Source organism: Zootoca vivipara, chromosome 7 (genome assembly GCF_963506605.1).
Source record: "Zootoca vivipara chromosome 7, rZooViv1.1, whole genome shotgun sequence".
NCBI classification, from domain to species: Eukaryota; Metazoa; Chordata; class Lepidosauria; order Squamata; family Lacertidae; genus Zootoca; species Zootoca vivipara.
Genome location: NC_083282.1, coordinates 50,398,951 through 50,420,983, shown reverse-complemented (window position 1 = coordinate 50,420,983; position 22,033 = coordinate 50,398,951). Strand labels below are relative to the sequence as shown.

General features: G+C 46.2%; 2 protein-coding genes across 4 annotated transcripts in view; both read left to right on the top strand.

The window, feature by feature from the left end:
- The first annotated feature begins 1,018 nt into the window (after positions 1-1,018).
- CDKN1A (cyclin dependent kinase inhibitor 1A) lies at positions 1,019-12,305 on the top strand. 2 transcript variants are annotated; one of them, XM_035122493.2, is made up of 3 exons: positions 1,019-1,098; positions 8,748-9,161; positions 10,127-12,305. In XM_035122493.2, exons 2-3 carry the CDS (start codon positions 8,756-8,758, stop codon positions 10,174-10,176), a joined length of 456 nt encoding a protein of 151 aa, XP_034978384.1. In that variant the 5' UTR covers positions 1,019-1,098; positions 8,748-8,755; the 3' UTR covers positions 10,177-12,305. The 2 variants fall into 2 exon arrangements, with proteins under 2 accessions (XP_034978384.1, XP_034978383.1); XM_035122492.2 differs by lacking the exon at positions 1,019-1,098 and adding an exon at positions 2,738-7,263.
- A 141-nt stretch (positions 12,306-12,446) lies between these two features.
- The window catches only part of RAB44 (RAB44, member RAS oncogene family), a 33,761-nt gene continuing 24,174 nt past the window's right edge, over positions 12,447-22,033 (top strand). For both annotated transcript variants that reach the window (XR_004693036.2, XM_035122490.2), the window contains exons 1-3: positions 12,447-16,983; positions 19,387-19,608; positions 21,065-21,176. Coding sequence is in view for 1 of the 2 variants with exons in the window: in XM_035122490.2 (XP_034978381.1) it covers positions 19,414-19,608; positions 21,065-21,176 (307 nt within the window). In the remaining variant the exon portion in view is untranslated. The remainder of the gene's footprint in view (positions 16,984-19,386; positions 19,609-21,064; positions 21,177-22,033) is intronic.

Sequence of the window (22,033 nt, the reverse complement as noted above, 5' to 3'; positions counted from 1 at the left end):
ACAATTTGGCGATGCACAAAGAGAAAAGTGGGCGGGTCCACAGTTGCCTTTCAGCCTTCATGCCACTTTGGGGACACCTAGGAATAGAGCTGTTCCACTTCCAGCTGAAGCTAATCTCAAGGCCTCTACCCACGAGTAGCTTGTGTGCAGGACAGAAAGAGGGAACTTTGAAGCAACAGCTAATTATTTTATTTTTAATTTTTGCTTTATTTTTTATTTAACAACAGGAAATTATAAAAGAACACCAAACTGCGGAGAATTCTCCTCCCCCCCCCCGCAAGGAAAAATCTGGAATAAAGTGGGAAGGGGGCTACAGGCCGGCACTTTGGTGCTGATGACGCCATGCAGGGGAGAACCTGGAGATAGAATGAGGCGAACAGCAATAGCTGGGCACACCTGCTTCAGATTAAACAGCTCTTAATGCGCCAGGAGGGAGGAGGGAGGAAAGGTGTGTGAGTTAGTTGGTTGGCCGGCTGGTTAGTTGGTTGGCTGGCTGGTTAGTTGGTTCCCCGGCCAGTTGGTTGGTTAGTTCGTTGGCTGCCAGCCTGCCAGCCTGTCTAAGGAGTGCAGAAATTTTATTTGCAGAAATTTTCAAGGCATGTCTAAAAATACTTTTGAGTGCTTTTCCACACAGGACACGGCAATCTGTGTTAATACCGGGCAGGGAAAACGTACAAAGAGTCGCTTAAGAAACAAAGCGCAACCGAGCCGGCACTCTTCCCGGTGTTTTGCATCAGCGTCAGAGGAGACACGGTCGGTTTACATCTTGCAGCATCTTGTACAAAGAGTCGCGCCGCGGCTCTTTATGCTCGTAGACGTAAATGCCGGCGTACCTTTGCGGAAGAATTTGTCGGCGGCGCGATTCCTTTTCGGGCGTGTGTGCAAGCGAGGACCCAGGCAGTCAACAACGGAGACCAGGAAGGAGGTGCTCTGGAAATTCCTCGGAGGCGGGGAGGAGAGGCGCGAGGCCCCGCCCCTTCACGAGAGGGGGCGGGGTCTTGGAAAGGCTTTATGTAGTCCTGCCGGGAGCTGCTACGCTCAGAGCTACCGAGAGCAGAGGGCGCCTCCGAGCGAAGGAAGGCAGCGAAAGAGAGAGAGGTGAGCGCTGCTTTCTCCCGTCTGGGAGCCGGAGGGTCTTGGGCAGCTCTCAATGCTGGGTAGGGGGAGGGCGGCATTGTAACGTGCATGGAAAATATTTAAGGTATCGAAAACAGGAACATTTACCCGTGATTGTGATGGAGAACCTGCGTCGACATCTCCCACCCTAGCCACATTTCGGAGGTGGCAGCCCCCTCGCTTCCTCCCTCGATGTCATTCGACCTCCGCTCCGCCTGGGATTTTTCCCTTTCATCCTCATTTGCGGAGGTCAGCTATGCTGCGAAGGGAGAGAGCGCATCCCGGCTTCTGACTCCCTGCTCACCCCCATCCACCTTGTGTAACGTCGAAGATCTCGTATTTTGTCTCCGGGTGGGGAAATATTAGTGGACCAGCCCTGACCCCGTCGGTGGGTGGGGGAAATCTCTTTCGCTCCCCACCCTTCTTTCGTTTCCCAGAGTCCAGGAGACGTCGCCTTCCCTCTTCATCCCTTGAGCCACCTGTTCTTTCCATCTCTAGCCACTCCCTTAGACAGCCTGGAGAGTTTCGGCGTGGCTTTTCGCCTTCACCACCTCGGAATTCTCCCACCTGCTCACGAGAGGAGATGGCAAAGGAACCCTTAAAATGGGTTCGGTCGGTTTTGGGGTACGAGCACCTCCCCGAAGTGCGCGATGGCGGTGCTGTCCATCGCAGTCGGAGGAGCCTGGCGACTCCTCCGCTCGCTATCCAAACACAACGGCATTGTTTGTTCAGATTTGCGTGTTGCTTATGTATGTCATCCTGTTCCTGAAGACTCGGGGGCTATAACCTGAGGGAGGGGAGAGGGGCAGTGATGCGCGCTCACTTGCGCGTAACCTGCACAGACCATGCACACCGAAACAAAAAACGTCTCGGGTAGGTGCCCGTGCTACGCCTACCAACTAGTCAGTTGTTGACAGATGAGCAGACTGACGCTCCCCAAAAGAAGCGCGGAGCGGCCAGTCCGGGGGTGAGGAAGCTGAGCGTTGTTTTGCTGGATGACGAGTTACTTTGTCTGTGCGCCTTTGCAGGGAGGTGCCTGTGTTTGTCTGAGTCAGGTAGCGGCTGGAGAGCTGTCGGGGCAGAAGTCTCGGGCCCCGCTCAGCGCAAGGAGCAAGAGGGCCTTCCAAAGCAACCTTTGGAAGCGAGGGTGAACATTTGGAGAGGGCGCGGGGTGGGGCAGAGAGAAGGGGGAAGAGGACCATTAAAGGATCTGGACTTTATCGCACCGCTTGGGTAATGGCGATGCCCCACGTAGCCCGAGCCCTTTGCGAAGGGTTGCGGGCTCTTCCTGCGCCTTGCGAGAGGGGGCGCTGTCGAGACGGGAGCCGGACGGTGACTTTGCACGGCCAGGAGAGCCTGCCGGGGCATGTCCCGGCTTGCAGGAGGCGGCGACTACCGCTCGGCTTTGGTGGGGGGTGGGGGGGGGGAAGAGAGGTAGTCAGGCGGCGGCTGTGACTCAGTGGCCGCCACTCGCTCGCTCCCCGCCGGGGCTGATGTAAGAGGGCCAGGCCAAGCCCTCGAGTGTTCCCGGGGCGCTTCCGAGGCAGCCGCCCGGCGGGACTGCCTTTCCTGCAGCAAGGGGTAAAAAAAAGAGGAGGCTGCGGGTTTTCGCTTCGCTCCCGGAGCTTGAAGACAGGAAGAGGCGAGGGGGGGGGGAGGAGAAGCCCCGCCTGTGTGGAACTTGAAAGACGCGCACGAGCTGATTTTTGACTCCCCGCCCAGCCCGCCGCGATGTTCTGTTCTCTCGGGCCGGGAACTCCTTGTTCCCAAGCCGAGTTTTATTTTTGTGCTTGTTGTGCTCACAGGAGCGTCACTCAGCCCCATTACGCCGCTTTGAAAGAGGCGCGCGCAAACCCAACGCTGCGCTGCAGGAGGAGGAAGCGGCTGGAAAGAGACCTCGGTGGGGAGGAGGAAAAGAACAACAACAAAACCCCCACATCTTCCTCCACCCCCCCTAAAAAAAAAGGAGGAGCAGTTCTTTCGTTTACGGGGCTTGAGCAGCCGAAGCCCGCTTTTGCGAACTGCTGTGTGTTCCCAGCCACATTTTCCCTCCTAAAAAGGCGCCCCCCCAAACAGCTTCTTGGGGTGGGATTTCCGCCCCCCTCGCCTTTTTGAGCCCAACTCCCCAACCATGAGCTTTTGCCAACTGCTGCTGTTCTCACCCCCCTTTTTCCTTTTTTTTTTTTGGGTGGGTGGAAGGAAGCGCCTTGAAACCGGCCCCCAATCCGCCGGATGCTTGTTGGAGGGGGCGGCGAGGCGGGGCCGTAGTAAGTTTTCTCGGGGCCGTGTTTGTTTCCCTGCCTGTGGCAGTCAGAACTAGGTCTGTGTGGCAAGCGCGATTTCGCAACTTCCCTCCCTCCCCCACAGCGCGGCACGTGACGCAGCTGCTGTGGTGCCAGATGACGTAATCCCGGGGCGAGCGCCGCGAGCGTCTCGCACACCTCCCGGGCTCCTCCTATTACGATAAGCAAGTCCTGTTTGCTTTGCTCCAGCCTTGGGGGCCGAAGGAGCCGGGCTCCCTGAGCTCGCCCTGTGCCCGGCAGGCGCAGCAGCTGATCGCCAGCGAGACAGGCCACCAAGCGGTCGGGATTGTTTTGCAACTGCGAGAGACGCTCCTCTGAACTACGCGCAGGGTTTTTAAGCTACTGTTTCAACAACAGTGGTGACCTACATTGTGATTGGCTGGCTCTTAACCGGCAACCACCGAAGCATGTTTGCAGGATAAATAGGAAATACTATAATGATGCGCTGTGTTTAGTAAGGTGGCCGACTTATGCGCAAGCCCCTCTGAAAGAGAGTGTGTATTGTCTGCAGAAGGTCCCTGGTTCTGTTCCTGGCACCTCCACCTACGGCCGGGGAAGGACTGCTGTCTGAAAAGCTGCTGTCAGAAAGTAGATACACTGAGTTGGGTGGGCTAAATATGGGCCTTCAGCAGCTGTGTGGTAGGCAGTGATTTTGTAGCTGCAGCCTCCATCCCAAATGCAGAATCGAGCAAAATGCTTTGTTCCTGCAGCTGTCTTAAGGAAGAGCCTGTGCAATGGCAACAGAGCTGTGATCTCAAGTAAGAAGTGAATAAGAAAGATATTTGAAAATTAACACCCAGGGCTGACTTTCAGGACCTTGGGGTACAGTTGCTGCAAGAAAAGCATTTTAAAACGTTGGATTGTATGAGTTGATTTCTAGCCTGTAGCTGACTCTATATGTATGTATGTATGTGTGCATGAACCAGTGTGCATAGCATTCAATTTGACAACCCACTGCAAAAGTTGCTCTTTGAACCTTTTGTGGGGTTTTTATTAGAGACGTGGTAGCACTTTCCCGTGATGCGAGTGAATTGTTTGCCTGCCTGCAATCCAATGTTTTTAAGACTGGAAAAGGGGACACTGTCCCCTCAATAGAGGATTGTTTAAACAAGCTATGTGAATTCATAGAATTGGCAAAAATGACAGCAGCCGTTAGACTTCAGTCGAATCAACAACTTAAGAAGGAATGGAATTGCTTAGAAGAATATATGACAAAACATCGTTCCAAAACAAATTTATTGATATGCATGCACTAACTTTGTAAAGGTGTGAAAAAACTATTGTAAGATGGTTTTGAGAGCCAAAGTAACCAATATATATAGCACAATGACTAGTTCAATATATATCAAAGGATGTCGAGCTGTGGTGGAGGGAAGTCACAATAGAATGAGATAGACACAGAATGGAAAACGGGAATTTTATCCGTGTATATTCTGTATACCTAGCATATATTCCATGTTATAATAATTAAATGAAATAAAGATTTAAAGCTCAATGCGTTGAAGGCTGCTGCCTTGGCTCTTCTCTCTCACCAAGAGGAAGAAGCAGTTCAGAACTTGCATGGCACCAACCTTTGCAGGGTGAGCAGCTGAGGGAACTACCGTAGAGGTGCCTTGTGAGCACTCTGCTCCAGTGGCCTGAAGTGGCAACTTGACAAGATATCAAGTTGAGGCCTGCCCTCGGCAGCCACGCTACCTGCCAGGACTTGTTCTGGTATGCCTAAACCTCTCAATGATGTCATTCAGCATAGCTGTTTATAAAGAGAGCATGAAGGCTGCTGCTATTTTTAACCTCTTTGCCTCTTCCCAAGCCTGAACACTGGAGGAAAGGCAGTCTTGCAAACACATTGGCCAGTGTAGGTGGTGGTGGTGGTGGTCTGGAAATGTACTCTCTACAAAACACAGTCCACTTAAGCATCTTGGTAACCCAAACCTTATAAACCCAAATGTGTGTATGGGCAGTAAGCCTTAGAGGTCACTTCACACAAGACACTTAAATTGATCTACAGTGTGATGTCAAGGTGGGTCATTACAGTATTTGGCTGCATTCTGTCTCTCACTAATGCCATTCAGCACTAGAGAAAATGTGTAACAATGGTGTGGGAGGACCTTGTATTGATGGAAACTCTCTCTCTCTTGCTGGCCTTGAGATCAGCTTTGTCTGCAATATGGATGGATGAAAGGGGGCAGGGCAAAAGTCAAAATGCTAAGATTATGTGGGCCAAAGGCATCAGATTTGATGAAGCCATGCACCCAAACTTAACTGTACAAATCGTGTGTGTGTGTGTTGAATCCTGAACAGTCCGTGATGCCCAAGTCCATTAGCAGCTGGTGACTTAACATTTTATTGTAAATTGTAGCTAGTTCTACACTGCATACACACAGCAGGTGGCGTTTGGCCACATTCAGTGCTAAAAGTACATGAACAGTGCAATCTTTCATGCACGTTAACATGAAAGTCACACTGCATTCAGTGCAGCTTGCTCCCCAACTTTTCAAGGCTGGAGATCTAAAACAATTCTTGGCAACAAAAAGCACCCATTTCACAGAACTGGTAATGCTCAGAAACCTCTCCCAAACAGGCAAAACATCTACACCCTCCCTCCCGAAATAAAGCACAGAAAAAAGGAGGCAACTTCCCCAACCCCATTCAATTAAAAAAAACATTTTAGAGTGGGGGGGGGCTTGGGTTTGAAGGTGCTGTAGTGCCCAGGTGCCATGTTGAGGACTGCTATATACTGTACTGGACTCAAGGTCTTGCTGTGCTGCCATGTGCTTTTTAAAATAGGTACTTGGACATCCTAGGACTGTACCAACACAACTGTGGGTGTATTTTCTATATAAAGATTGGGTTCTGACTCTGTCCTTCTGAATCATCCAGATTTGGTCAAATGTGGGCCATTCCTTTAGGGTGCTCCTAGGCTCCTTTATTAGGTCTCATATCAGTACAGTGTTACCTTGGTTTACAAACTTAATCCATTCCAGAAATCCATTCTTAAACCAAAGCGTTCTTAAACCAAGGTGTGCTTTCCCATAGCAGTGGGGGACTCAATTTAAAAATGGAACACACACAACATGTTCTGCTTCCAAGGCAACGTTCACAAACCAAAACACCTACTTCTGGGTTTGCAGCATTCTTTCATCCAAGTTCATAAACTATGCTGTTCCTAAACCAAGGTACCACTGTATTTAAAAACATAACTAACGACCAACACAATCAAGATTCTGTACAGAAACTATCATTTGGAATGGGTGGGTACAAACTGACAGAACAGACACTTTTATGCAACGCAGTTCACTTGCATCTAATTGTCTGGAGGGGATCAATAAATAGTGGAAAGATCTGATGTGGAAGATTCTGCTTCACATTAGGCCAACCATAAAACAGCAAGTGCTATGCAATATGCAAAGGGCTGTGTCTGGAAAACATGGGACTGCCTCCTTGAGTGTGTTCAATGTGCCCAATGATAACTGCTGTGGCAATGCTTTCCTAATTTAACAAGAGTTGTCTGATGGATGACTGCATGGAAATAATTATGTGGGAGAAAGGGAGTACTAAAAATGGAACACAGCCAACTGGATCTTGGCTTGCAAACCCTTTTTAATCTCCAGGGAGCTCCATTACATGTAGCTATTGGGTAGCGTTCTTCTTGGTTGAAGGCTGCTGTTCAAAGGGTGGGGATGATGAGGCTTGTGTGTACAGTGCAAAGAGCACCTTTCTTGGTGACGTTGGCAGTTACTCAGAGGAATCCTTAGCAGTTTCAAACGTCATCTGAATGATCTCCTGGCAGAGAATTTCCCTACAGATTCCATCCCTAGTTTTATGTTGCTCAGTTCTTTCAAAGGTAAGGACTGTTTAAATCGTTGGGCCCAACTTGTTGGTTTATATAGTCAATTTATATGCTACTTCTTAATGTTAACTGAGTCTGAACAAACTGCGTAAGTCTGACGAAACTGCGGGAGGCACTGGAAGACAGGAGTGCCTGACGTGCTCTAGTCCATGAGGTCACGAAGAGTCGGACACGACTAAACAACAATGTCAACTGAAATCTCCCAACAGAAAGGAATCAAATACAATACAAATTCCTTATTCAAAATTAAACAATATTCCTAATCACCACCACCATCATAATTCTTCATTTGGAGTTTTGTAACCAAATATATATAGGGACGCAGGTGGTACTGTGGGTTAAACCACAGAGCCTAGGGCTTGCTGATCAGAAGGTCGGCGGTTCGAATCCCCGCAACGGGGTGAGCTCCCGTTGCTCGGTCCCAGCTCCTGCCAACCTAGCAGTTCAAAAGCACGTCAAAATGCAAGTAGATAAATAGGTACCGCTACAGCGGGAAGGTAAACGGCGTTTCCGTGTGCTGCTCTGGTTCACCAGAAGTGGCTTTGTCATGCTGGCCACATGACCTGGAAGCTGTATGCCGGCTCCCTCGGCAAATAATGCGAGATGAGCGCCGCAACCCCAGAGTCGGTCACGACTGGACTTAATGGTCAGGGGTCCCTTTACCTTTAACCAAATATATATCTAAACAATGTACATAAGTAAAGTGACCTATTTAACAGTTAAAAATTCATAACTGTTACCAAAAAAGCATGATACAGCCATGGCTTCAGCCCTGGAGGTGCACTTTATTGTCCCTCAAGACAACTGATACCATCAATAACAGTCACCTATACATTCACTCTACACAGGCATTATTCTAAGCACTCGACCACCACATACACAATCACACAGCAATCGCCTTGTATGCACCACTTCACTCAGTCCACTCAATTCTCACTTCAATAAAAATTGCCGTGTCCATTTATAGATGTACTGCATTTTCCACAAGTAAATCTGTGCTCGAAGCAGTTTATGGAGAATATAGTAACACAGTAACAGTACATAATGAGACATATACTTGCTGAAACAGAACACTAAAAATGAATAACAATTAACAGTTAACATGTGTAAACATTATGCTGTTGAGTTCTTTTGATTAGGCCTTGCTGCTGGTCTTGCTGCCATTAGGAGGTGTGGTTGGTCAGTAATTTGGGACAGGGTCTCTTCTGTATTGGAACCAAGCTACAGCATTTCCTCCCCTGGAGGCTCGTCTTGCTTCCACCTTGAAGGCCTTTCATTGTGCTGTCAATGCTGATATTTTTGCCAAGCTTTTGACCTAGTAAAATTAGCTTTGCCCATGGTACTTTAAAAAAAATGATCAATTTATTTTACTTGCTGAAACAACTGTATTGATTTATAAGTTTTATTGTTAATTTATAATTGTTAAAGGTGGTCTGTTGTAACTTAACCTTAAAACGTGTCGCTTGTATTTCTCCTAGCTGGAAACATGCCTCTGTCTAAGAGCAACCTCCTTCGGTCTCCCTGCAGCAGGAAGCTCTGCAGAAACCTCTTTGGACCAGTCGATCACGACCAGCTTCAAAAGGACTTCCAGTCTTTGATGAAGGCCCAGCTGGAGGAGGCTCGGCAGAAATGGAACTTTGACTTTGAATCGGAAACCCCACTTGAAGGGGACTATAAATGGGAAAAGGTCTCTCATCGAAACAGGATGCCTTCTCAAGATCTGCTGAGCCCCACAAAGGAAAACAGTTGTGAAAAGGCTTGTGAAAAGGGCTTGAGCTCCCCAGTGCTTCTCAAGATGCACACAAAGACAGACAGGCCAATGCAAGTGGACTTTGAGGCTCGCAAGTCTGGCTCCCCGAGGTCTTCCAAGCGAAAGCAGACAACTATCAAAGGTAAGGAGCTGCCAGTTTTGTTTGTCTTCTGTGTTTACATTTGCAGAGAGGAGGGTAGAATTAATGGCCATAGCTGCCCTGGACGTGGATTTCACTTTTGTGAAATTGCATTTGTTTCAAATTCACCAGTTGAATTCTGAACCTGAGCTCAAAATTGGAATTTGATATTGGGAATTTTGCTTGTCTTGTTGTCGGTTTAAGAGGAAGTCTTCTTATCCCACCCCCCCCGGCGCCTTAACAAAATAAAATACTATATTTTAAATCACCCCTCCATCCTGAAGGTTCCCAGGATGCGGTCGAACAATTAAAATAAAATTGAACACATAGCTATAGAAGTTTAAACCAAATAGTCACATTTAGTAACAATCACTTAAAACTTCAGTAGCACAGAATCCAGCAGAATGCAACCAGTAGTCATATTGATGGTCTTCAGCTGACAAGTGAAAAACCAATAACAGGACATGGAAATATCTACTAGGAGGGAATTCCACAGCCAAGCTGCCATGATTGAGAGCGTTGCACCAACCAAACAAAGCACCATTGTTGACAAGATCACCAGCACGGTCTGTCCTGCAAATCTTAAACCAGGCTTCCTCAACCTCTGCCCTCCAGATGTTTTGAGACTACAATTCCCATCATCCCTGACCACTGGTCCTGCTAGCTAGGGATCATGGGAGTTGCAGGCTAAAAACATCTGGAGGGCCGAGGTTGAGGAAGCCTGTCTTAAACCATGGGCTGGCAAGGCACTCCTTCATGTATATGGCTGTCAAGTTGTGAAGTGGGACCTTGAAGTAAGCCCCCTTGAATACCAGTTACGGTTGTGTTGGGAACTCCAGGATCTTGGCTGGTGATTGCCTTGCATTCTCTGAGCAGACTGCCCTTGGGCATGAATGGATATCTCCCAGGCACTCACACTGACACTCCCTTGGCTGGCATGTTCAATTTGTCCTTTTGCTCTTTTCCAGACTTCTACAGCTCCAAGCGGAGAACTGTCCCCTGCAAGTCAGACCCATGATAACTACACTGCAAGCAAAATGCATCCACGCAGTCTCTGGGCTAAAGGAGCTGACCTGCCTTCACCGCTATTAGCTGGAATGGCCAACTTGGACACGACACTCAGTGCAGGCAGCAGACTTGACTGTTTGAAGGAGCAGCTAGTTAGAGTAATGACTTCTGCTCTGAGGCTCTTACTTTACATAAAAAACTATGTAGCGGACTAGTGTAACACTTCAGAAGGATGTAGAATTATTTTCCTTATTTATGATGGCACTGGAGCTTTATGTGCAATGGAATATATTGTAAAGCCTTATCCTAAAATAGACTTAAGTTGCTGGGGGAGATGCTTAAGCATGCTGGCAAGAGGGAAGGATCAGTGCAAGTACTGCTTGTGGCTGAGACCTTTCATACACCTGTCTCAGGTATGAGTCACTTTGCAGGTGCAAGGTCTGAAGGGTTGTATTTTCCTAGGTCTGTGATCTTGCTCTGTGTGTGTGTGTGTGTGATGCTTTTTGTCCTGCTAGGTTTAAAGGAATATGGTGAGGGGGAAGAAAAAAAGACTTCCAATCCAGAAAGCTAATCCATTCATTTTTACAAAGATGAAGATCTTCCTATTGTGGGCAGTAGTATCACAAATCAGTACCATTACTGTTGCAGGAAGGATTCCATTATCAGACAATACTGAATAGTGTGTGAGCACTGTAACTTCCTTTCCCCCTCCTTAAACTATCGAATAATGCTGTTGACTCAAATCATGCAAATAACACTAGCCTTAGGGGGGAAATGTAGCCAGTGGGAACCAGATGTTTGAGCTCAGAAATATTACTCTACTTCTACCATGCAGCCTGCAGGCACATATTGCCAGCATAGCGACTCATCCATCCTTCGACAGCATACAACCTTTGGTATGGTACTAATTGGTGAGAATATTGTGGGATTTGAGTTCCCAGTGAGTGCTAGCGAGGCTTGATAAGACATGCCCGCGGAGTTTCCATCTCCTCTGGAAACATGGATCACTTGTGACATCTCTCTCTAGCATGAAATAACGATAAAGGATTTAACTTGTGTTGCTTTCCATGCTTTCTGCAGCTACCTGTGCTCTTGGCTAGCTTTCCTTTACCCTTTTAAAATTGGAAAGTAAATTGCTTAAAGCTTAAGCACATCTACTTGGTGTGAGACAATTAAACTCACAGCTGTTCCTGTCTGAATTTGGGACCGATACTTCAGTCATTACTGGCATCTTATTGCCAAAAGCACCACCTGTTAAAATTGGGTGCAGTGTTTAACACTGGAATCTGAAATGTAGCCTTTTGCCATGTGCATGTCAAATCTGACTTTCATGTGAATCATCACTACGTTCCAAGTCAAATCTAACTTTGCCTTTCTTGTTCTATCCCTTTGCAACGGGTTCTTTACCGCTGTGCTGCTGGAATAGCACCCGCTGCTGAAATCTTGAATCTTTCATCGCGGTGTGCTTTTCGGGAGCTCTTGCTTTATTCCAGAGGCTGGAGCTGGGTTGGAACACTTGGAACTCCTGAGGATCGCATTTTAGTTAAACGGAGGGTGTGCCCAATTAACTGCATCTGCTTTGCAAGAGCGGTGGGGAAGTCCCTACAGCCGTGGGAAAGGATTAATGCCAGCACATTACTGACGGGTACAATTTTGCCTTTGACAGACAACGCAGGAGCATATTCGTGCTTTGTTCGGCACCTTCATCTTTTTTCCTCCAAGAAAAAGTTGGGTGGGGGGAGATGTCAAGCACTTGGCCTAGTGGGTTGTTTGTTGTTATAGGCCTGGAATGGAGAGAGGGGGGAAATGTAGCAGCTGAAATTGGGAGTACTATCAGCCATACTGTATTAGACTAGTTACAAACAACAACTGTGGCTTGTGAGCAAGATGTTGGAAGAAGACCCATCTTACCCAGAAGCACAGCTTCAGGCACTTCCTTAAGATAGTATGTTTGCCTGTGGATTTCTGACATTTTTAGAGTTGCCATGGAAAGGCCTAGCCACTTCGGACCACTGCACTTCTACAATTCAGGGTATTGCGTAATACTAGGACTCTCGGCACTAATCCATTTGTTTGTGAATATAATGCTGCTGAACTGACTAAGTATAGACCTTAAAATAAAAGCTGCATCATAATGGAGCAACACTTTTGTCTGATTTAATTTCATGTGGGATTGATCAAGCTTGAATTTTCTGGGTGGTGAGGACTCTTGGGGATTGGTTAGTTTTTTTAATGGAGATAAGAGACAAATGGAAAGACACTATTCCTCCTACCAGTAGTGTGGGACAAAACCATGGGCAAAGGGCTGCCATACCGCCATCAGGAAACACAGCAGAGGATGCCATAGGTGGTAGAGATCAAATTTGATTGCCAAATACATGCCGTGACTGTTAAACCATAGTGGGGAGCATGCATTGTCTATCAAATAGGAGCTGGAGAACTTAGTGGCATTACTATGCCAGCTGTCAGTCAGTCTCTTCTTTCCATCCTTGGATTCTTGCATGCTGAAACATCATGGTAATAGTATTTACACTCTAATGGTTGAATTGTTGCAGTACATTATAGAATATCCACAGGCATTCTAATTTCAAAGACTGAAAACCATGTTTGCAAAAACACATTAAGTTCATGGAATGGAAAGTTTGGGTGGGGAAGGCCATCATAGGCCTAGGAACTTAAAGTACGGGCAAAATGATAAGGAAGTTAAAACAGATGCTAGGGCTTACAGGAAAGTAAAAGACCAAGAGTCAGATACAATGGTAAAAGTGTTTGATGGGCAGGCTCTGAATAGGGAGCAGGCTGAAAAAATGGGACCCTTAAAGAACAGAAGGTGGAGAGTAAGGAAAGGGGCGAGTTTAAAGAAAAGCCCATACAGTTTTATAGATTCAGATATTCTTTCCCAGTACCGCACATTTGAAATCACCTGCCTGGCAGGCTGTGGGAAATAAGAGTGCAAATAGGTACAGTGGCTCTCCCCTACCAATCTTTCTGAAATTTGGCAGAATGTATCCCCTTAGAAAGGGTCACCATGGCTGCTATTTGCATTCCATTCTGGGCAGTCTTAATTTACTCTGGAAGGCCTCTTTTGCCTGAAAATTTCATTCACTTAGGTGAAAAGGGGAAAAGGTTATAGTTTTTATATTTAAAAGGAGTAAAACAGAGCTTTGGATTTAACAGTTCCGAACTGGACCTGAATTACAAATTGGAATGATACAGTACAGATCCAAAAGAGACTGGGTTGCTTCCAAACACTACAAATGAAAGACCAAATTTTGCGGTGGCTGCACACTTGGTTTGTATTCTAGGTAGCCACAATAATCTTGCTAACACAATCACATTTCTATTTGCAAATTGTTCCATGAACAATTTTTACGACAGGCTGACCTTTGAGCTTGTTCCACATTTGTGAAATGGCTCAATGTAGGCAATACTATTGGTCTCTCATTCAACAGCAAAACACTTTATATTCCTGGAAATATGGCCTCTCCCAAGTAAAAGTGAAAACCAACTGTGTTTTGTGCAGCAAATTTTTATTTTGCATTAAATGTCTCAAGGCAATATCTTTCACAGAGATCTGTAGGACAAACCGTTAAAATAACATGAGTGGCTGTAGCATGCTATTCTTGCTGAGCCCACAACAGAAAGATGAGTTGAGCAAGGAGGAAAGTGACAGGACAAATGTCTCCGTTATGCTGGTGAAATCAGCCACCTTCTCCCTCCTTTGGTGGTGCTAACTTCCGCCTGCAAAATAAAGGAACCATCTCATTTAAGAGGAGGTGTCCTGCTCTTTGCAGTGAGTGAGAACCCTGTAGATGCTGGCGAATGGTAAGTGCTTTTTATGGTCTGGCTAGTGTTTTAGGGAGTGACGTCTTGAGTCGACGTATTCGTTAAAGAACAAACACATGGAGGCTTTTCTTTATTTTGGAGTTAGATTTTATTTTAACGGTGGAAATACTGAGTGCTAGGAGTTTCCACAAGGAAGCCTTTAACCAGCAGCAATTCAGAAAACACAGTTTTCTTTTGGTATTGCATTTCCATGTGCCGAATTTCTGCCTGCTGTGCAGCTGTTAAAAGCACAGATCCCCTGATTAAGAGCCAGAGGGGTGGAATAGTGGTTGGAGTGAGGATGGGAAGCCAGCGGTCCTCCAGATGTTGTTGGACGACACCTCCCAATACCTGTGACTGTTGGCCGTGCTGGCTAGGACTTATGCAATTTGGGGTCCCTGTACCTGTGTTGGTGTGGATAAGACCCAGGCTCATCTCAGCCAAGAAGCTTTTGCTTGGGTGACCTTGGGCTAGTCGCCATCTCTCAGCCTAACCTACAGGATTGTGAGAATAAAATGGTGCACAAAACCACAAATGCATGCCACTCAGAGCTCCTTGGAGGAAGTGTGAAATATAAGTACAACAAACAAAGAAAGGGGGAGGGAGAGTTGATAGCCCTAGTGACTGATTCACACCATACATTTAAAGCACATTCAGCACACATTTAGTGCGTATGACTTACCCCAAACATTCCTGGTAGCTGGAGCCATTGACCTACAATTCTCTTATTTGTTTTTATTTATTTACAGCAGGGGTTCCCAAACTTGGGTCTTCAGCTCTTTTTGGACTACAGTTCCCATCATCGTTGTAATTTCGTTGTTCCCGCAAGGGGACAATGACAATAAAGATATCTTGTCTCTTATCTCTGACCACTGGTCCTGATAGCTAGGGATGATGGGAGTTGTGGTCCAAAAACACCTAGAGACCCAAGTTTGAGAAACCCTGCTTGTCAACTGAAAAGGCTTCCAGAGTGACTTACATACAAACTAGGATTATTGGGTGAAAGTCATGTGCTTTAAATGTATGGTATAGATCTGCCCATACAGCGAGTTTGAATCAAAATCCAGGTTCCTTTTGAAAATATATTACGCATCGTTGCCTGGGCCCTTGCATGCAACACCAGGACTGTACACTGTAGTATGATTCTCCAGCACTTTATTTGGGGGGGGGGTATTGTAAACAAACAAACAAACAAACAAAAACAAAACAACCCTGAAGAGTGATGTGAAGAAATTGTTTTCCACTTTTAACATTAAAAAATTTGCAAACAGCACCTCTTACAGCAGATTACTCAATCACACTTATGCTGCAAACCTGCACCCTCTTAACTGTGTGACTACTTCTGAGTAGACATGTAAATGCATATACTCTAGAGCAGACTAAAATAACTGCTTTTTGCCAGACATAGTTGACTGTCATGACAGCCCAAATCAACTGAAATTTCATCCTTTGCCAGCAGTCATTTCATCAGTGTTCACAAGCAAAAGGTGGGAACTTATTTATAGGTGTTAAGTACTGTATGTGGAAAATCACCACATGCGCTGGCTGTGTGAATCCATACTGATGGTTTGCACAACTATCGTCTCTAATGTAAGCAGACTTTTTTGTAGTTTGCCAAAGCTTTACTGCAGGCTCTCTGTTGGTCAACTGCAGATACACAACCCACCAAGGAGAACCAACCAATTAGGAGGTTGCATGGATATGGAGCGCTAGCAGGGCTTGAGTTGCCTTGACTTTAAAATAAGCTTTCTGACTTCGTACCAGTTGCATCATCTATCCATGCCTATTGCTAATGGAACCTTAGTCTTATGTAAGGGTGTTGTGAAGATTAATGTCCTGCTTGAAGAATAGGTTGGGCAGGCACTTGGGCTATATTATTAAGAACACATGTACAAATTTAGCAAGAAAAGTTCTTATTTCATATACATGACATCTGGCAACCCTAGCTGCAAAAGCCCAATGAAGTCACCAAATATATAGAATCAAAAGCATGAAACTATCCTGCAACTGGAAACTATATGATCACCCTTGTGGAATAAACCTCCTTATTTCCAACCCAACATTTGGTTATATCATGTGTAAACTTTGAACCATGAGCTGCTTTTTGGCAGGGACCTGGCCTTAGTTTTGGTCATCTAAAATATCCAGAAAACCCACAGAAGTAGTGCTAGTTATAGCCTATTTATCTGCATATTGTATTTCCCCCTGATACATTGTGTCCAAAGTGGTTTACAGGACAGACAATTTAAATACAGTAGCCATAATTATAATATATTGCAATTACCAATTCAACAATTGCAGTTCATTTAAAGGAGCATAAAACATACCAACAGGTCAGTGAACAATATCCAATAATAATAATATCAGTATTATGCTCATATTAAGCCATTCGTTCAAAAGTTAATACAAGTCTAACCAGGGGCGGATGAAGGGGGTGGCGATGGGGTGACAAAATACTGGGCGGCATTCACCGCGGGCCTGCAGCGCGCCTGAGCCACGTGTCTCTCCTGGGAGAGACACAATGGCTTGGGCGCCCACAGGATTCGCACTGCCCCAAATGGTCAGCCTGCTGCCTCCCCCTGAGCTGTAGGGAGGCCCTGCGGAGTGTCCTGCCTTGGCTGGCCCCGCCCCTGCAGGCGACTGGCCCCGCCCCTGGGCACAGGGCATGTGTGCTTGCTCCACCGCTGAGTCTAACCATACAAGTCTAACCTCCCCCACAAAGAAGCAGAAAAAGAGGAAATGGTTTTTTTTAAGTCGCAAGGCACTTCAGACAGCGCACTCTAGATCATAGTTATCATTTGAGAGTTGGACTTCTGCATTCAGTTTCACACACCCTGAAAAGGCTCCAGTTCAAACTAGTTAACCAACTTTTGTTGCTGTGTGTTGTCAAGTCTGCAAAGTCTGCTTGGTCCCCACTGCACTGTTCAACCTGGGAAATTCTATTGACTCACCGCCAGCAATATAGGCAAGCAGTTCTCGATCTTCTTTGAGAGTAAGTACTTCCTCTTTCTGCGAACAGGTTTAATTACAAATGCTAGAAAGTTGTGGGCTCCTGTACCATAATTTCTATAATTAGATACAAGTGCAGTTAGCATGATGGTTTCAAAGGAAGGCTGATTAAGATCTAATGATTCAGATGATAACTTTTAAAAAGGGGGCCAATCAGTGCTTCCCCCCCAAAAAAAATGTTTAGGGGTACTCTCATTTTCCCACTTATATTGAAATACTGCCCCTCAATGAGGCCAAACTTAGATTCACAAAATGTTTAGGGGTATGCGTTCCCCTGCATCTCCCCCCCCCGAAAAAAAGTACTGGGGCCAATATTATAACAAGCTTTTGAGTTTCACAAGACTTTTCTTGACTGCTGAACTTTCTCAATTTTAAAAGCTTATTATGCTAATCTACCATTGGCCTAATAAAAAGGTGTTGCTTGAAGCACAAGGGATCACAAAATCTTGCAAGGTTTCACGGGTGATAATAGGGGTATGCTTGAATATTCTCTATTCTCACATCAAGGATCATTTTCTGAACACAACTGTCTCCTCTGTTTTATATTAGTGAAGACTGTTTACCTCCTATGTGTTCATTTGCCCAGCAATAATCTGTCCTCCATGAACTTAAGAGCCAGCAGCAGCGTGTTTACTGTTTTGGTTTCAGAAAAACACAATTGTTTCGGAAAACAATTGTTTCCGGTTTCAGAGAAACACAATTGTTTCATAAATGGTATGTTATCCATAAACCTCAGCAGCCGTTGCATGTGAAATGGCAGGCTGTGTGCTCCGTGGTGCCTCAGAATGCGTGCACATATATGTACTTTTGTGTGCACTGGAGACAATGTGCACCCATTTCTGACTCAGATGTTCTGCTTCTAGAGAGCTGAGGTTGGGAGTTGAGCCCTAAAGCGTGATGACATCAGTAACTCAGGCTAACCACATTGTAACTTGAAAACAAGTAGCGCCCATCCTCGGCAAACAGGGAGGATTGGAGCGAATGCAAGTCCAAAACAGCCGTAAGCTAGAGGTGTAGCACAACGTATGTGGAAGCTGGCATCAGGTATATCCTGTCACTTCCTTTCCTGATCTAGATAAGGATTCTTGGTGCAGAAGTGAAGGTTGCAATGTGCGCGCGCGCACTGGATCAATGCTGATATCCACTGGCAAGCTGGGAGCCAAAGTATGTTTAGCCCAATGGTGGCTAATGTAGTGTCCTCCTGATATTTCAGACTACAATCCCCATCATCCCTAGCCAACATGGCCCAATAGTCAGGGGTGATGGGGATTGCAGTCCAAAGCATCTTCAGGAAACCATGTTGGTTACTTTTGGTTTAGAACAACAAAGGAAATGACGGAAGAGATCTCTTTGGATACAGTGCAGAGGGGGAACCAGGATTAGTGGAGGCATATAAAAAACTTGCTTGCCTGTGGCAAATAATTACTTCCCAACTGCAAACAGCCTGGGAAATATTTATAAATTAGTAAACTCACTGACATGTGGTCTATTTATGCATTGTATGCCCTGACTGGCAGTAACAGTAGCCTGTCTGCCTAACTGAGAGATCTTTCCTGCTCTCCTTTTAATTTGACCTTTGACCTTCTGCATGCAAAGTTATGAGCTACAACTCCTCCATAACTGGGAGTTATTTTTTCTTTTCTTTTAGGCCCTGAATGTGCCATTAAACAGCTTACATAAATCGTCTCCCTCCACATAGCTCCTCCACATGCAGCTGCTGGGTGACCTTGGGCTAGTCACACACTTCTCTGAAAGTCTCTCTCAGCCTCACTCACCTGACAGAGTGTTTGTTGTGGAGGAGGAAGGGAAAGGAGAATGTTAGCCGCTTTGAGACTCCTTCGGGTAGTGATAAAGCGGGATATCAAATCCAAACCCTCCTCCTCCTCCTCCTCCTCCTCCTCCTCCTCCTCCTCCTCCTCCTCCTCCTCCCTCCTCCTCCTCCTCCTCCTCCTTCTTCTTCTTCTTCTTCTTTTCTTCTTCTTCTTCTTCTTCTTCTTCTTCTTCTTCTTCTTCTTCTTCTTCTTCTTCTTCTTCTTGAGCTGATGTCCATCCTAGGTAGGCAGAGGCCTAGACAATCTTAACTGACCAGGGAAATGTTCTGATTTGTAACTCACCTGGGGCAATAGTGCATATACTTCATGCACTCTGGTCCCTAACCTCAGCAGCTCCTGATGCTTGCTTGCAAAGTGGGTTTAGTGTAGGCATGCAGATCCATGAGCAAATGCACCACTGCTTTACAGTTGGCACAACCAGCCTTTGCGGGTTCAAGAACCTTTCTGCATCATGTCATAAAGTGCCATGTCTCTGGCGTGTCAAATTACTGTATGAGGCAACGGAGGATATGAAAAAGGATGATGCCCCCTCCCTTTCCTTCCTCTTTCCAAAGAACTGAATGTAAATCTCTGGGAGGGCCATGGATAAGCAGAGGATGGCTGGCAAAAAGTTTGGGTCGAGCCGCCGGAAGCAAGCAAGAGGGACCTGGGGCGGCACACGGGTATCTTCGATCTCAGAGGAAGAGCCATGCCTTTCTGAACTCATGGAAAAGGTTCGGGACCTCTCCCAGGGACATGGAAAAAAGGAAGGTTTCATCACACGAGCTGATATGCAGGTAAATTGGTGGTGTGTGTACGTCATTTGCTTTTGAGGGCCAGATGTTGCATTTTTCTTGCTGGAAGCTTGAGACAGGCTGCCTCTTGACAGTGGAGGTAGAATACCTTAATGATGAATGAGAAAAGGCCCGGCTAAAACCCTGATCTCGACACTGCCTTTTCATGGATCATTCTGTGTGACCTTAAGACAAATAATGATCATCTTAACATTATTTAGGTGTCTAAGACCCTGCATATGGAGTGAAACACTACGACTCTTTTCCACTTGATGTTATGATGCTGGGTCTGCTGATCAGACCTTTTTATTGTCCCAGGCGCTGCTAATGCCAATAAGAGCCTGTAGACAGGAGATCCAATATACTTTTGTTTATTCAATTGAATAAAGCACACAAACATCTCCAAAGAAAGGGAAGGAAAATGCCGGCCACGAGGACTCTTGCATCAGGCTTTTAAAACATTAATTTTTCCCTCTCTCCCCTTTCTCCCTCCTCCTTTCTTCCGTCTGCTTTCCGATTGGTTAAGACTTACAGCTTATAGATTTTCCAGAACGCCCATTTCATGTCTTGCTCCTTGGCATGTGAAAGAGGGGAGCACACACAGCCTTAGCCCCGCCCTGGGTGTGTTTTCTAACATTCATGAGATCCTAATAGGCTCCAGAACATGCGCAGAATCCTCAAAGTAGCACCTGCTATTTCTTTTTGTTATCTTGGATTGTAAATCTTTCACTCTTAGGTGCCTCTTGGCTATCTATCTACAGGCCTTGAGCAATAAAATGCCTCCTTAACACATTCCAAGCAAGAGGTGATAGGTAATTAACAAGTCCCTAACACGGGTGGCACTGTGGGTTAAACCACAGAGCTTAGGGCTTGCCAGTCAGAAGGTCGGCAGTTCGAATCCCCATGACGGGGTGAGCTCCCGTTGCTCGGTCCCTGCTCCTGCCCACCTAGCAGCTCGAAAGCATGAAGTGCAAGTAGATAAATAGGTACCGGTACCACTCCGGTGGGAAGGTAAGCGGCTTTTCTGTGTGCTGCTCTGGTTCACCAGAAGCGGCTTTGTCATGCTGGCCACATGAAGCTGTACGCCGGCTCCCTCAGTCAGTAAAGCGAGATGAGCGCTGCAACCCCAGAGTCATCCGTGACTGGACCGGTCAGGGGTCCCTTTACCTTTAAAAAATAGACAAAGGAAGACATTCAACTTAAAAAGACCGGGTTGATGGACTGCAAACTAGCTTTCTTTAGCATAACACTTGATAGGTTCTCCAGCAGGGAAACAGAGACAGCAAGCACAATTTTATACAGAAGCGAATACAGCTGGTTTTTTAAATATAAAAACAGGACCACTAATCATTTCTGACCCCACAAAGACACTTTTTTGACAGACTGAACTGTTTACTAGCTGCCTGAGAACAAAGGGACTGATGTCGGGGGCTTAACTTCACATTTGTATTGTTTTCAGAAATTGGAGGCAGACTTTCCTTGGAGCACCAAAGAGCTGGAGCTTGTGTTTGATGGCCTGGATGCTGACAGCAAGGGCTACTTAACCACAGAAGAGTTCACTGAGGGGCTTAGTATGCATTGCTTTAGTGTGTTACACTGATGGGGCTGATAATGTGCAATGTTTGTCTGCAATCCTATGCACACCTTACTTGGCAGGAAGCCCCCATTTGCAAGGAAGTGCAGAAGTTTGGAGCAATGGTTGCTGTGCCAGCCCGAATGAGGATGGTTGCTTCTCATGCTTTCAAAGTATTGCAGCAGCATCCACAGCATTATTACTACAGTGGTACCTCGTAAGACGAATGCCCTGCAAGGTGAATTTTTCGCAAGATGAATGCATCTTGCGATCTGATGGTGACTCGCAAGACGAATTCGTTTTGTGAAAAATTCGTCTTGTGAATCGCGGTTTCCCATAGGAATGCATTGAAATTTAATTAATGGGCAAATAAATAAATAAATAAGATGTGGAGAGCACGGGATAAAGAACACAGCGGGAGACAGAATGTGGATCCGGAAGGTCGCCCAGAATGAAAGCAGGCACCCCCTTTTATTGTAAAGTTTCAGAACTGTCAATGATTAACTAGAGGTGCATCCTTCATCCAATGACAAGTGGTCAACTCCAAAAGAGGTGGTGTCCTTGCATAGGTCACATCCTGCCAACATCCCAAAACTCCGCCATGGAGGAAGTGCCTGGTCCTCACATACTCCTCAGACCTCGCCCTGTCACATGCCTACTCCTTAAACATCCCCCTCCTCTCAATCTTGTGATCCTTGGGGTTTTTCCACCACTCTGCCATTTTCCCATTGTCTTCTTCCTAACCTGGGTCTGACCCTTCAGGCTTGGACCAGCCTCCCCTGTTCTAACCTGCTCTAACCGGTTCCATCAGGATCCTCCCAACTCTGGCCAGCCCAGTAGTGACCTGCTGCCCTC

Bases quoted from the DNA above. Each gene is read 5' to 3' on its own strand.
- CDKN1A (XM_035122492.2), top strand. From the start codon at position 7,242: ATGTTGCTCAGTTCTTTCAAAG. The intron at 7,264-8,747 runs GTAAGGACTGTT...TATTTCTCCTAG, and splicing joins GTTGCTCAGTTCTTTCAAAG to CTGGAAACATGCCTCTGTCT. The intron at 9,162-10,126 runs GTAAGGAGCTGC...GCTCTTTTCCAG, and splicing joins AAAGCAGACAACTATCAAAG to ACTTCTACAGCTCCAAGCGG.